Below are 14,460 nucleotides of genomic sequence, written 5' to 3'. Positions count from 1 at the left end.
ATTGAAGCCAAAATACTCTTCTGTATTTATCTGAGCAGGCAGTTTTGTATTTATATTGCAGTTGTTTTGCAGACATCTTTTGTAATGCATGTTTTCTCTATCTCTCTTTCTTTCCTTTTTCAGGAAAAGTCAACAATGGAGGACATTCACAAGGAGGTATGTGTTGCCCTGGAAGAGACTTTCTTCTGTCATAGTGTCATTGTCTATTCTTATTTATTTATTTATTTATTTATTCTTTTTATTCCTTCATCTATACTTGCAAATTAGTCTTAGAATTAGAAATTCGCTATTTTGAATCATATATGTCATTCATGTGAATCGTGTAGGTCTGGTGTGTGTGTGGGCGGAGGGGTGTATGGTTGGATTGCAGGCTCAATAAACCTCACAAGAATCGGAAATGGGCTAATTTCCCATAAACTGGAGTGAGACCATAGACGTCTCTGTCACACCACAAAAGATCGTGGCAGCAAGAGAAAGTTCGCGCCTCTGTTCAAGCGAAGTGGCAGTGCATAGCGCACATGAACCGATCATCTCTTCCGCTTAACTAGTTACAAGGCGAAATAAACATGAATGAACATCAGAAGGTATATGTTGAAAGATACAGTAGGACTTATCGAAATCCGAATAACGTCACATGTAATCATTCAATTAGTTTCAACCGCGGAAAGGCGTCAATAAAATAGCTCTTAAACAATGTCATATAACGTCACGTTTACATGTTAAAATCACACACAAAAAAACATTCTCCTGGAGGAGAGAAGGCCTCCTGACCACCCAACAACAATATAGTTCGTAACCATGTCACCTTTTTCACCTCCTCTGAGTTTGCAGGGCTGATCATCCTATCATAGTTTTAATGGTTTATTTGTTTTTTTTTAAGGTTGGGTGTGAGTTGCTGTTGAATATGCATGTGTATCTTGTTTTTGTACACCAGAGAGAGCAGCTGAAGCTTTTACTTTCTGCCAAAGAGAAGGAAGAAAGAGCCCGGGCCATTGAGACTGTGAGAGTCCAGCAGCGGAGCCATTTGGTCAGTGAAAATCTTTGCAAGATGCTCATCAAGGGCTGCTGCTTGCTTCTCATGATTAAAGTGATGAAATGATTAACAATTCTGCATGTTTTTATTTTACAGGGAGATTACCCTGGCCAGTCCGTGATCAAAGGTGATTTTGTCTTTTAAAATATAGGTCTTAAGACTGTGATTAAGTACAGTATGACCTTGGTGTTAGAGACATCAATATAAACTGTGCTGATGTTGAAATAGTTATTTGTAGGGATGTCTAATATGTCATATTTCTATAAGTACAGTCACGTGTGTTTTCATTCTGGGTTCTTATTTTCTGCAGGAAAAGACAATTTGCTATTTCGACAGTCACACAGCTTGGACTCTGCTCAGGTGAATTAAAATTTCTTTAAATTCTTCTTAATCACCATAAATACCAAAAAATTCTACTGATGCCAAAAACAAATTATATTTATATTAAATTATATTTTAACTATTTATATAACTAATATATCATTTACTTGGTGTAAACCACCTCGAAGACAAACAATTAAACAAACAAAGGACTTTTTAAAAACATTTAAGTGTTCAACTGAAACTACTGTGATTTAAAATTGCTGACCTTGTTCCAATATTCCAACCCCTGTCAATTGGTAATACAATAATATGTGTGTATATCAAACGCTGTCCATAAGTAAATATATCTTAAGAGATATTAAGAAAGAGGGTAACACTTTTATGCATAAAACATGTATACCATGGGCACTATTATTAGTAAAATATTATAATGAATTGCTATAAAATAACAATCTGTAACATTCAGGTCTACGAAATGGTTACACAGTACGTAAATGCAGTTTAATGTTTTTACTCCGCATGTACTTGTTAATACAAGTTAACTTTCTAATACCCAGTAACTAGTCAGTTCAGTGTACATACACAGACATTTATATGTCTGATTTCCCTCATGAAGTCCAACAACAACATCAGACTATAAGTGCAACTGCTTAATTGCAAAATCAAGAAATAATTCTAAAGGTTTTCTGAGCAGGCACAAGGTTTCCAAGGTTTGGAATTTTACTTGTGTTCACTAATGCAGCGAGCAGGCTGTCTATGTCAGCTGTGTTAAGCTTAGGAGAGGAAGTCAGATAAGTTGCTCTCTCTCATTTCATTTCAGAACCTCCATAGCCTGCAGCGTCAGACGGGTTTATGATTTATTAGCACTATTCTCTGAAGGGATATAATATACCTGGTTTCGGCTTTTGGGCAGATGTGGTGGATGCAATTTTGTTGTCACATAGCACCAGAAACGACTTTACTCTCACCTATGTTAGAGGTCACTACGTGTTTTGAAAATATGTAAAAAATGCACCTGCTAAAGTAGGAACAGATGTTTGACTTTGGAAATGGCATAGATAACGTTTTCTTTGAAAGTTTTAAGCCCTTGTTATGAACCCATGTGAGAGAAAAGATGGGAGCCATTCCATCTTCTGTTCCTCAACAGAATGCCGGCCATGGATTTTTACAGACTAGATTTCTTTTCCCTAATTTTTTGTTCTTATAGTAATGAAGAAAAAGAAAGATAATGTGAAAAATAAAAAAATCTGTCCTCTTTCAAGTCTTTTCCCATTAAGCTTAGTTACTATCCACTCAGTATTCTGACATAATCTTTATGTGCATAATAATTAATGCCCGCTTGTGTTTGAATTCAGATCCTGCAGTCTACAGAACCATCTCGATCTGTGGCTCGACCTTTGGAGCTTTCTCGGCCGGTGGCTGGTGATCCTGAGTCACCTCGACAAGAGCTTGAATGTATCCGCCGACAGCAAGAAGCTGCACAAGAGGAGGTCGGCCGCCTCCAAAAGGCTCTAGCATGCAGGTCCCAGGAGTGCGAGGAGCTGACCAGGAAGTGTGAGGCCATCAAACGTGAGTCGGACCAGCAGGTACATGAGCTAGAGGAAGCCATGGGAGATGTGCAGAAGCGAATGATAGACTCTGAGGCAAAGGTGAAACAGCTTCAGGCTCATGTGGTGGCGGTAAAGGATCATCTCAATAACCAACTTGTTGATGACCTCAAAGCACAGCTGACTGAGATGAAGGCAAAATATGAGGGAGCTTCTACCGAGGTTGGACGGGTCAGGAACCATTTAAAGCAGAGTGAGAAAGCATTGGAGGAGTATAAAAAAAGTGAAGGACTTCTGGCTGTGGAGGTTGAAAGGCTCACTGCAGAGCTGAGCGCAATGCAAGATGACCATAAAGTCATGGAGGAGACACTCTTAAACATGGAGAGTCAAGTGAAGACTACAGAGGTCAGGTTGACGTCAATGGTTCCCGGAGAGAAGTTTGACAACATGAAGAACCTCCTCACCAATGCTGTGGATGAGAAGGAGCGACAGTTGGCTGAGTTAAGGGAAGATTATGACCGTGTGCTGGAGGAAGCGGCAGAGGTCCACCGTGTGATGGACGACCGCCAGACTGTCCCTTTGCAAGAGCATGAGCGAGTCCGGGCTGCTCTGGAGGAGCAAAGCTCAACCCTGAAGAAGAAACTTGCTGATGTCACTGTAAAGTGTCAGTCATTAATATGTGAAGTGGAGGAGGGTGAAGATGAGAGAGAACTGCTCAGAGAGGAGCTGCAGGAACTCTGCAACAATCTGAAGACCAAGTTTGTGACCTTAGAAAACCACGAGGAGGTGAAGAGGTCTATGGAACTAGCTGTCGAGGAGTTGAGGATTAGGTTAACAGAGGAGATGGAGAAGAGAAAGCATGCTGAGGAGCAGCTACGGAGGCTGCAGGAGGAGAAGACCTCTCTCTGTGAGAACATTACCAACTTGAAGAGCACGTACATCCCCTGTGAACGTTATGAGAGCGAGATAGCTGCACTCACAGAACGCAACACAAATCTGGAAGGAGATCTTAATAGCCTTCAAGATCAGTACCAGGAGAAAGTCAATGAAATTGAGATTTTGGCAGCTGAAAAAGCAACACTGAAGCAGAACTTTGACATTGAGTTTGTCACAAAGAAAGAGTATGAGAGTGTGCAGATGGTGTTAGATGAGGCTTTGGAGAAAGCTAAGATTGAAATCGCAAAGTTGGAGGGTTATTGTAGAGTTCGGGATGAGGAGTTACAGAAGGCGAAGGAAGGAAATGCTAGGTTGAAAGAAAAGTTTGAGAATGTGCAGGCCAAGTTAGCAAATGACTATATCAGCCTTGTGGAACATGAGATATTCAAAAGCACAATGAGCAAAGCGTTATCAGAAGCAGAGGGACAAGCTAGAGATGCCTACTCAAAGTACCAGTGTGCTCAAGAGAGCGCATCAAAACTACACGAGGAAATCGAAGCACAGAAGAAAGAATTGGACACTATTCAAGAGGCATTGCAGTTGAAGTTTGTGCCATTGACTGCTATGGAGGAAAAAGAGATGTATTTCAACACCACTTTGAATGACTTGGCAGATAAACTTGCTGAAATGCAGGGGATGTACAATGACGAAAAGACCAAAGGGGAAAGCCAAAGGCTAGAGAATGAAAAATTGAAAGAAGAGATGGCGCCTCTGCAGCAAAAACTTCAGATGGGGCTTGTGTCCCGCGAGAAGTACAAAGAAGTGGAGGACCGCTGCAAGAGCCAGGGGGAGGAGCTGAGTCTAAAGTTGGTGGAGCTGGAGGAGCAATATAAAGAGGTTACGATCCAGAGAGCTGAACTAGAGGAGCAAAACGCCTTGTGCAACTCTGAGATCCAGAGTCTCCAGAAGAAACTGAACAGTGAGTATATCCATCTGGATCAGTTTGAGGCCATGCAGAGCTCTCTGAGTGGGAGTCTGCAGGAGGCGCAAAAGGAGTGCAAGTGCTTACAGGAAGCTCATAAACTGGAAGCCCAGCGTGTTCATGAACTAGAGAAACAACTCCAGAGTCAGAGCTGTGATGAGATCCAGTATAGCCAGGTTAAAGAGGCTCTTGAGCGTGAGGTCAACAAGCTTCACTTGGCACTGCAGGACGAGGAAGAAACCAGCGCGCAGAGGGCTGAGGATGTAGCCACTCTGCAGACTGAGCTCCTCAGAGCCACACACGCACTCGATGACCTCCGCAGCTATGAAGAACAGGTGACAGAGCTCAGAGCTGAAAAGCAAAAGCTTGAGGAGAAGGTGTGTGAACTTGGCGACCGGCTGTCAGGACTGGATGAGCAATATGAGGATCTTTACAGGGAAACAACCCAGGCCAGGGAGGGTGAAAAGAGGGCGAGAGCTGAAACCGAGGCCCTGCAGATAAAAAGCGCCTCCATTGAGAAGGAGATCAGAGATCTGAAAGAGAGATATGAGGAATCGCTCCGCACCATTGGAGAACTACAGAAGAGGATTCAAGCATCCTCAGAGCAGACTGAGCTTAAAGACAAAAGGGTGAGAAGGTTATACTCATTTGTTATAGATGAAGTGGCTTTTCGATAAGTGCCGGATATTTTGTCTGATTATAAAGCAAGGCGTTATCTGTTTCAGATCACAGAACTGTTGGCAGATGTTGAAAGGCTGAAACAGGCTCTGAATGGCTTATCCCAGCTGGCTTATGCTGGCAACACTCCCAACAAGAGACAGACTCAACACATTGACACACTCCAAGCCCAGGTCAAGAGCCTCCAGCAGCAGCTGGCTGTGAGTAGCACTGTTCATATGCACATACCGATGGATTTGTTTGCCCTCAAATATTACATGCCATCACCTTGGACTGAAAAGTACACCCACTTACTAACTGACTTGCCTATATAATACAAATTAGAGCCCGACCGATATGGATTTTTGGGGGCCGATACCGATATTAGGGAGTAAAAAAAGCCCGATACCGATATATCGGCCGATATTAATTATGTGTATATTATAATACAGTAGCAATATTATTTATGTGTATTATAGTACAGTATACCAGTCAAAAGTTTGGACACTTTCCTATTGGTGTGTACAAACTTTTGATGGGTACTTTACACAGTAGCTATAAACAGAATAAATATATTTTATAAACACGTTTTGCAATGATCACTCAAATGTGGTAATCAAACACTTGTGTGACACAGATATGTAATGGAGGCAGGGGGAATGATAGAATGAGAATTATACAGCTGAGCTGTAACCAAACTAGTTTGCATTGCATGTTATATTATATTATATTCTAAATACTGTTGCATAATCTTCACTAACGACGACTTTGTCTTTTAATTTAGTCATAACTTGTATCAATAAATATATAAAAAGTGTCACTGACAAAACCTTATCTTCTATTTTTACTCTTAATTCCTCTAATCTCTACCAGTGGAGGAAGAACTCAGATCTTTTTACTAAAGTAAAATGAATAATATCATAATGAAAACTTTTTTAATTACATATGTACAGTACTTTTATACTATTTTAAATAATTAGTAAGCAAAATGTACTAAACGTGAAACTAGGCTACTCTTAATGCAAAATGGCCCTATATAAAGTGTTATAATTATATACATTTTTGGAATATTGCTTGATGTTGTAACGTAGCGTTATCAGGCAGAATGAGCTTTAACACTGTGTCTACACCGGACGTGGCCGTTACTGCTCGCGTCGCAACAGCTGTTTACCCTAGACAAAGCAGAATCAGTTTACTGTCGGAGATCGCTCGCGCCACGCATTTTAATCAATGTTTCATCAACCAATTGCCTTAATAAATAAGAAGGCCTAAATATAGCAGACAATATAATCAGGACTTCTCAGCTGCGCGCTTGCAATAGTCACAAGCTCACACAATACGTGACAGAGGCTTGTAGCAGAGAAATCAATTCTGTGAATTACACTGCGCAAATCACAAGTAGGCTACTACCCACCGGATGAAGAAGGGTTGGCTCTCAGTCTCCACAGGCTACATAAAATATTCATTTTATTTTATTTTTCGTGTTTGCATTTATGAGGAAAAAACAATGTTACAGACGCGACAGTTCAGCACTACGGACGTGAGCGCTCTGAAAGCGGCACTAATGCTTTGAAACTTTCACATAGACATCAAACAGAAAGCACAAAACCTTTCGTTTCAAAGTGAATTTCGTTTTGTATTAATTGTATCTTAATTTTAATCAATGTTTCATCAGCCATTTGCCTGGATTTAATTTATAAGAAGTAAATTTAGCAGACGATAGATAATCTCGACACGGAGGCGCCTGCGGGTGAACTGGAGCTCGTCTCATGAACCGAAACTCAGCGTATAGACCTGAGAATTGAAATATATCTATATTGAAATGTCTACTTTGAACAGAACAATTCAAAACGAAAGACAGACAGACTCATGTAATCGTATGAAATGTTCTCTCTGGCGCGCGCTCACTGAAGATCGCGAGTCAGCATCGTCAACTTCATCTTTGGCTGACACTGACTGAAAACACTTGTTTATTAATAAACAATTAAAATGTCTCCTTGTTATATTTGTTGTATTCATAATCATTATTTTTGCCAGTTCTTGTGACAGCTTTTAGGTGCTTTATTGGCAGCGCCACCCTTACATGAATCACCATACCCGCATTTTTTAAAATATTCATTTATCGGCCATTATAAATGCCGATACCGATAGTTAGGAAAATGCCTAAAATCGGCCGATAATATCGGCCCGCCGATATATCGGTCGGGCTCTAATACAAATATAATATAAATCATAATCATAATATTTAAAAAAAACTGGGAGTGATAGAATGGACTGAGGGACCGATCTCTTTCTCCCTCAGGTTATTTCAGCAGTAATTGGATTATATTATTAAGAAGTCTTCCAAGATTTGGTGTTATACTGAATTAAAGGGTCATGAAACCCCCCTCTTTCAGCTCAAATCTAGCTCACAATCTTTTTTAAAAATGCAACTTAAATGGGCATGGATGGCTGTGAGAAGAAGGGAGGGAGTGGGTGTGGTGTGGCACGGCACGGCACGGCACGGCAGGGGAGGGGGGGGGGGGGCACTGTCATCGCCAGTGGCCCATGCATATCGACTGTCACTAAAAATCAGTGGTAAAACGTGAGGAAATGCTAGATTTTTTTTTATAGCTGGCAAAGTTAAAGTCTAATGAAATACACTGACACTTTATTATTATCCTTTCAAAAATAACTGAATGCCCTGCTACATACATTAGCCTACAGTAATCGTAATTCTATTTAAAACATATTAATGTACATGTATAATTATAATGTCATTATAAAATATATAGTTGTTTATATACACACTATAAATGCATATATTTGAAAATAATTAATTTTCCGCTTGAAAAAAAACATTCCGTGCATAGCCTAGATCTACGCGCCCCCTAAACCCTAATAATAAAGATGGACAGTGAAGCAGTTAGGCATAAAAATGTTTGCTGCGCACATAATTTAGATGTGTCCGTGGTTGATGGCCAACCAACCGCCCGGAGCCAGAGTCTAACCCTGGCAGCATCGCAGGGAAACATATTCAACGCACTTGAACTTTTGCACCACGAAAACAAACACTTGCGTCCCATGACTGGCTCTCTCATCTACTACGCGATATCACAGTTTGACATGTCTGTCATTGGAAAGATCCACGTCGTGTCATGAATAATTAAGAGATATTGTCTTCTCATAGGATATGAAAACTCAATCTCATTAATAATTATGAGACACCTTACAGTGCTCTGCACGATGAAGATTTTAAACCCGGAAGACGAATATAGCGGAAAAAAACTAAAATGTAACCATTTCACCCACTATTAAATCTAACAGATGCTAACATTGTCTTCAATAGTGTTCAACACACATACCTCTGTTGAAATCTCAGAAAATTTGGTTTAGGGTTTCATGACCCTTTCATGACCCTTTAAATGGTCTCCTTTTACTTAAAGCTAGGGTAGGCAAAGGCACCTTTTACAGTTCCTCATGAACCAAAACAACAAGCTTATGCCGAAGTTCACACCATGTCGTAATTACTGAACGTCCGAGGACGTATGAGTTTCTATGGCAACACTATCAACGCCAAAATGAATCTGCAGCAGTCAGGTGGTACAAGTCAGAACTCTTAAAGATGAACTGAACTGAAAAAAATCAACGTTGATAACGTTGTTTATGAGAATTAAAAGTAATTTACATTAAAAATTGTAACTAAAGATATCAATATAGCTTTTTTTAAGCAGCACAAAAATTGCGTTTGTTACGCTGGCAATTTCGATGACGTCAATGGCATGGTAGGACCCGTGAAGGTATATAGGCCATTGCTACAGGTCCTATATACACACACGAAAATCAGTAATTTTAATTGCATGAGTTACGCATTTGGGCATGTGAGGGACAGGCCAGTAGTATCTGACTACCACCACATCGAGGACGACCAGTTTCAGGCTCCACATACAGTACAGGATCGTTTGGGGGAAGTGACTGGTGCGGGCGCGGGCGCTGGCGGAGCATGTACGCTTCATGTACTCATTGACGTTTTCAACACATCTGTCTCTCGTACCTAGGATTAATCACTAGAAATCACGGCTAGAATAATTTTGTTGACAAGGCCAGGGGGTAGAGAGAAGCTAGCTCTGCTAGTGTTGGTTGGTAACGGAATAGCCTACCATGCCAGTGACGTAGTCGAATGTTGAAATCCAACATGGCGGCACCCGTGTAACAACAACAACAACATTTTCAACGTACCATTTTATCCCTTTTAACAAATTCTGTCATTTTAATAATTGTACCAATGAGAATAAATAAAATGCATCTGTTATATCACATTTTTTCAAATTTCAGTTCAGTTCATCTTTAAAGTTGTTTACAGTCAAATCTTAATTAACCATCAGCAGCTTTTATACCCGAGTGGAGAAACGAAGCATTTGAGTCACGCACAGACCACTAACTATGCATCTCCGATGGAAGACAGGGACTTAATCGAAAAACTTCACTCGCCACATATCTTCATATCTGTAATTCACCGTAATGAAAACACGCTACACACACAAGACATGCTTGTGTGCAGTGCAGAGTGGTTCTTTCAAACTGTATGATGCGACAGACAACCAGTTGTCCAGTCCAGTTCACACACCGGGAGTTCGCAGCGAATGCGTTTGTGAGTCGTGAAAATTTACAGGTGTGAATTCAGTGATAGAATACGGTCATCACTCCCGTAATTAACTAAACTCTGTGTGTGTATACAACCATATTAAGGAGTCAAATACAGGACTGGCAACCATATTCTATTACTGTGTGAACCGCCTTGGCAACCTCTGGTGCTCAGGTACAACCAGCTGCATTGCTAGTTTGTAAAAATGGCGAAAAGTAAGAATTCAGAGGAGCATAAAAAAAATCCGATTTTTCGATTAAGTCCCTGTCTTCCATCGGAGATGCATAGTGTGTGGTTTGTGCGTGACTGAACTGACACACACACACAACATTAAAGAGGTTTTATGCTCAGGTGGAAACTTAACCTCATCGTGAAAGCCCTGCACAATTAAAGGTACAATATGTAAGAATTTTGCAGTAAAATATCCAAAAACCACTAGGTCAATGTTATATGTTTAGTTTAGTTGATTACTTACAATATCCCTAATATTTCCAACTATTTGTAAATCGTGAGAAAATTGCGATTTCAACCAAGGAAACGTGAGCAGGGGTGAGGAGTCGCCAGTCAATGACGTCATATCCGCATTACCCTCGGTTTCCGCCAGGTTTGACCTCGCACTGCCGTAGTAACCATGGCGACAGACATGGACAACTGGGTTATCCCCATTATGCCTAGCAGGACGCTCACGCTGTTGTACACGCTCACGAGTGTTGCATATACTTTATTAGACAGGTGAGCAAATGTACATCCAACTAATCAATGTTATATAGTTCAACATGATGAAATGTTTGAATATGATCTGTATGTTATTCTAATGTTGATCTAGCTTAGTTAGTCTCATACAGCCAACACACAACCTAACTAACAACATTCAACACACTCAAATGCCGTTTAGTGTGATAGCGTAACTATTAGAGCAAGTGAAACAGCGCTGCGTTACCTCAAGTTTAATTCGTCTAATAAACTGACATGTGTGAGTATTAATTCAGCACTTGCGTGTAGTTCGGTAGAATGAAATGTCCTTATTCCTTTATATCCGCGGGACTCGCGTTGCGTGTGGCGCTGGTAACATACGTCTATCAATCGTGCCCTGCTTCACACCACAGTCATGTTAAAAACATCAATGTATTCGATCATCCATAAAAGATCTATCAGCTTGACGACAAGATCCATAATTACGCTTAATGCGGAATATAGGTCATCAATATACGCCTTTGTTATTGTAAGAGGTTAGCGACCCCTGGTGGCGAAAATTCCTGCATATTGTACATTTAATTCCATAATGTAACGGTTACCTATTGCTTTTTCTCTATTATCTCTATTGAGTTGGCTATGGACCTAAATAATGTAATTGTTATTGGATTGGCTCTTAAATACAGGGAAAAATACCTATAACAAAAAAAGGTTTCCGAATCCTGATGTAGGTTTAGATGAACCCATTGTGTCCCAGTCCCCCTCCTTTACTTTTTATGTTATGTTTGTGTACATCTGTGTCAGCTCAGTTACAAACACACTGACCATCTAACCTTGCAAGATCTTATTATATAATGCATGTAAAACACTGCTTGATATGTCCTGTCTTTCTCCATCTAAACAGGACGCTGAGAGGCAACATAGAGAAGTTGTTTCAATTTATCGAACTCATCTTCTCAGTGCAGCACAGGTAATTGTATATGAATGTGTGTTGGGTGTGAAGGTTTCTTTTCTTTTGCAGTAGCATTTCCTTATATTTTGCTCCTATAACAAGGCCATTCATACCTCTTAGGTATATTAATGTATAGTGCATGGTCTTCTGTGTACCACAGATGACATACAGAGAACCAACAGTACTGTTATAGTAAGACATTATAAAAGTGCACAGGTCATAACATGTAGTTGCATAGAAGTTTGGATGCAATTCTGGAGATGGATTTATCCTGACCGAACACCCGTGACTTGTTTTCTTTCAGGGTCACATGGATGAAGATGTCCAAGCTGCCTTACTGCAGATCATTCGAATGAGACAAGGTTTTGTGTGTTGAAGTCAACACACCGAGACCACACTGACTCTAATTCATCATTCTCACAGTAACCTCCCATTCAGCTCAGTACACTTTATACTGTTCTGGAGCACTACACTCAGAAAGTCAAGTTTTGTAATGTTTGATATGTTCTGATTAGGTTCGGTGTTGTATGTTCTAACGGTATGAAATATAGTATCTGTAATATTGATTTGCCTAGTGACAGTACTAAATATAGCACTAGGGATAACTAAACTCATAAATCACATAAATCATAAACATGAGAGGCAATGGATAATTATTTAATCTTAATTAAGCATATTGGCTTAACTATGTATCTTATTGCTACATGCTATAGAGTCAATGAGAAGTACAGGATGTTGTGAAGATGTAAACTGCACATTCAGTGATTGAGTCTCATGTACCTCCTTATTTCATGTTGAAATAACCTAACTACAGTTTAAAGAAGAACATTCCCTCCCTCCACGCTTTTAGCCTCGATCTAAGCTACGTGCGTGGTGTATTAATAAGGGACGCATCCCTTTAGAGAGATTTTAACATGCTGTTTCAGTCCAGCATTACTGTGTCCACTGCAATGGTAAAGTAATGATCTGGTTAGGGGAAAAAGATCTTTGGGAATTAGCTTTAAGGCTTTAGTGGAGTGATGGGCACAGAGGCATTTCCTTGGCCGTCTGTGTTTTATGAAATGCCAGTGGCATAGTGGTTGAATATCCTGCACAGTAATAATATTAAATTTTGATCACATGTAAGCTTATGTGCTCATACAGTGCATAGTAACAGCACACTACCACAGTAAAAATCATTGGTACACTTGTTTTGGAGGGTCCCAAAATTGTTATAGTCCAAAGACATCATGAAAGATCAGAGGACATTACTGCAGCTTCATCTTACACGTACCTTTTGCAGTGCGGGCCTATGTCCATACACTGGATCATTTGTTTCAAATGCGTGTGATGTATTTGAGTCAGTGAGTGTCTATTGGGTTGGGTGATATAGGATGGAGTAGCTCTTTAATAAAGTGTTTATGTAAAATTGCTTTGCCTCTGCAGTGACAACAGCAGACCGCATCTCATGGATGATCGAATGAGCAAAAAGCATTTAACACTTGAGGACTTTCATAACACTCTATCCTTCCTGTATGTTCCTGTATCCTGGCTGATATCGCCATCTAGTGGTGTGACTTGGCTGGCCAAGTTTGATGTGTGCTTTTGTGTAGGAGAATGTGATGCATTTAGGAATTCTCCCTTTTGATGCTTTCCAAATCTGATATATCACCTTTTACATGGCATTATACTTCTTTTGATTAATGAACACCATGTATGTGGTAACTATTACAGAATTCAGCAGGACTGGAATGGAAAGGCACAATAATCTGCTCAGGTTTCAGAACATGACTGTAGACTGACATACTTTATACTTTGTGTATCTTTTTTTTCTTTTCTTTTTTTCTAAACTATCCTGTTTAAATCAAATTATCCTTTGAGTTTCAAATCAGATATTCTTAAATTAATTAGAGTTCCCAATCATGGATTTTCAGTATTCTTTTGATTTATTTTAAAAACACCACTGTAGTGCCATTTGGTTTGATTGGAATTAACTGATGCTGTTGGTTCTCTGTGTCGGGAATGACTAATTGTAATGGTTTCATTTAATTATTAGTATTACATTCTAACTGCTGTTATGGTTATCAGTTAGTCTGTGCATTTCCTTCATGGACATTTTCTCTCCTTTTTTTGTTTTTGTTTTGCAGAATTTTGAGTCTAACATCAATAAAAGTGCCTCTTTTAGACTAAACTGGCTCTGTGCAAATGAAAAAGATTAATCCAAGCAGTCTCGTAGTGTCATGAGGTGAACCTTGCCTTTGGCAGGCCTTTCCAGCCCCTCTCGCTCTCCTTGAAGTGAGCGCACATGTTGTTACTTTAAATCCAATCAGATCAAGATTGAGAGCTTTTTTCCTCATGTGGTTTGCATTGATTTGTACCTTAGTGTTTAACTTGCCTTTAAAATTAGATTTACAAAGACAAAGAAAATACTGGTGTTTTTTTTCTTCCCATAAATGTCATAGTTTTTTTTCTTATTAAATTAAGGTCAGCGTAAAAATGTTAACACTCCAACAGAATCATTTTTGTTTTCACCTAGTTTCTACAATGTGCTTTAGTAAGTCACAGTCTCTAATTTTATGTAGTCTCAGTCACTTACGGAAGAAGGTAATTTAAAGGCTAAGCTTTAAACTCATCCCACACCTAATTAATTGAACATTTTTGTATATTTGATTGTTTAAATGACTCTCCCCCTTCCTTAGCAGTGTATAGTTTTTATGAGTCTGTTATTTGTGGCCTGCCCTGCATAAGCTGTTCTCAGCAATTATGGCAAATACAATTCAATCTGTTTGGAGC

General features: G+C 39.7%; 1 protein-coding gene across 2 annotated transcripts in view; it reads left to right on the top strand.

The window, feature by feature from the left end:
• uacab (uveal autoantigen with coiled-coil domains and ankyrin repeats b) overlaps window positions 1–13,858 on the top strand; it is a 55,140-nt gene extending 41,282 nt beyond the window's left edge. For both annotated transcript variants that reach the window (XM_077228711.1, XM_077228712.1), the window contains exons 12-19: window positions 124–156; window positions 935–1,027; window positions 1,130–1,160; window positions 1,344–1,393; window positions 2,713–5,391; window positions 5,488–5,640; window positions 11,641–11,706; window positions 11,993–13,858. In XM_077228711.1, the coding sequence (XP_077084826.1) occupies window positions 124–156; window positions 935–1,027; window positions 1,130–1,160; window positions 1,344–1,393; window positions 2,713–5,391; window positions 5,488–5,640; window positions 11,641–11,706; window positions 11,993–12,064 (3,177 nt within the window). In that variant the 3' untranslated portion in view covers window positions 12,065–13,858. The remainder of the gene's footprint in view (window positions 1–123; window positions 157–934; window positions 1,028–1,129; window positions 1,161–1,343; window positions 1,394–2,712; window positions 5,392–5,487; window positions 5,641–11,640; window positions 11,707–11,992) is intronic.
• Window positions 13,859–14,460: the final 602 nt, after the last annotated feature.

Source organism: Siphateles boraxobius, unplaced genomic scaffold (assembly GCF_051911475.1).
Source record: "Siphateles boraxobius isolate OS27281-9 unplaced genomic scaffold, OSU_SipBor_1 130, whole genome shotgun sequence".
In the NCBI taxonomy this organism is placed as follows: Eukaryota; Metazoa; Chordata; class Actinopteri; order Cypriniformes; family Leuciscidae; genus Siphateles; species Siphateles boraxobius.
This window is presented reverse-complemented; position numbering and strand designations above follow the sequence as displayed.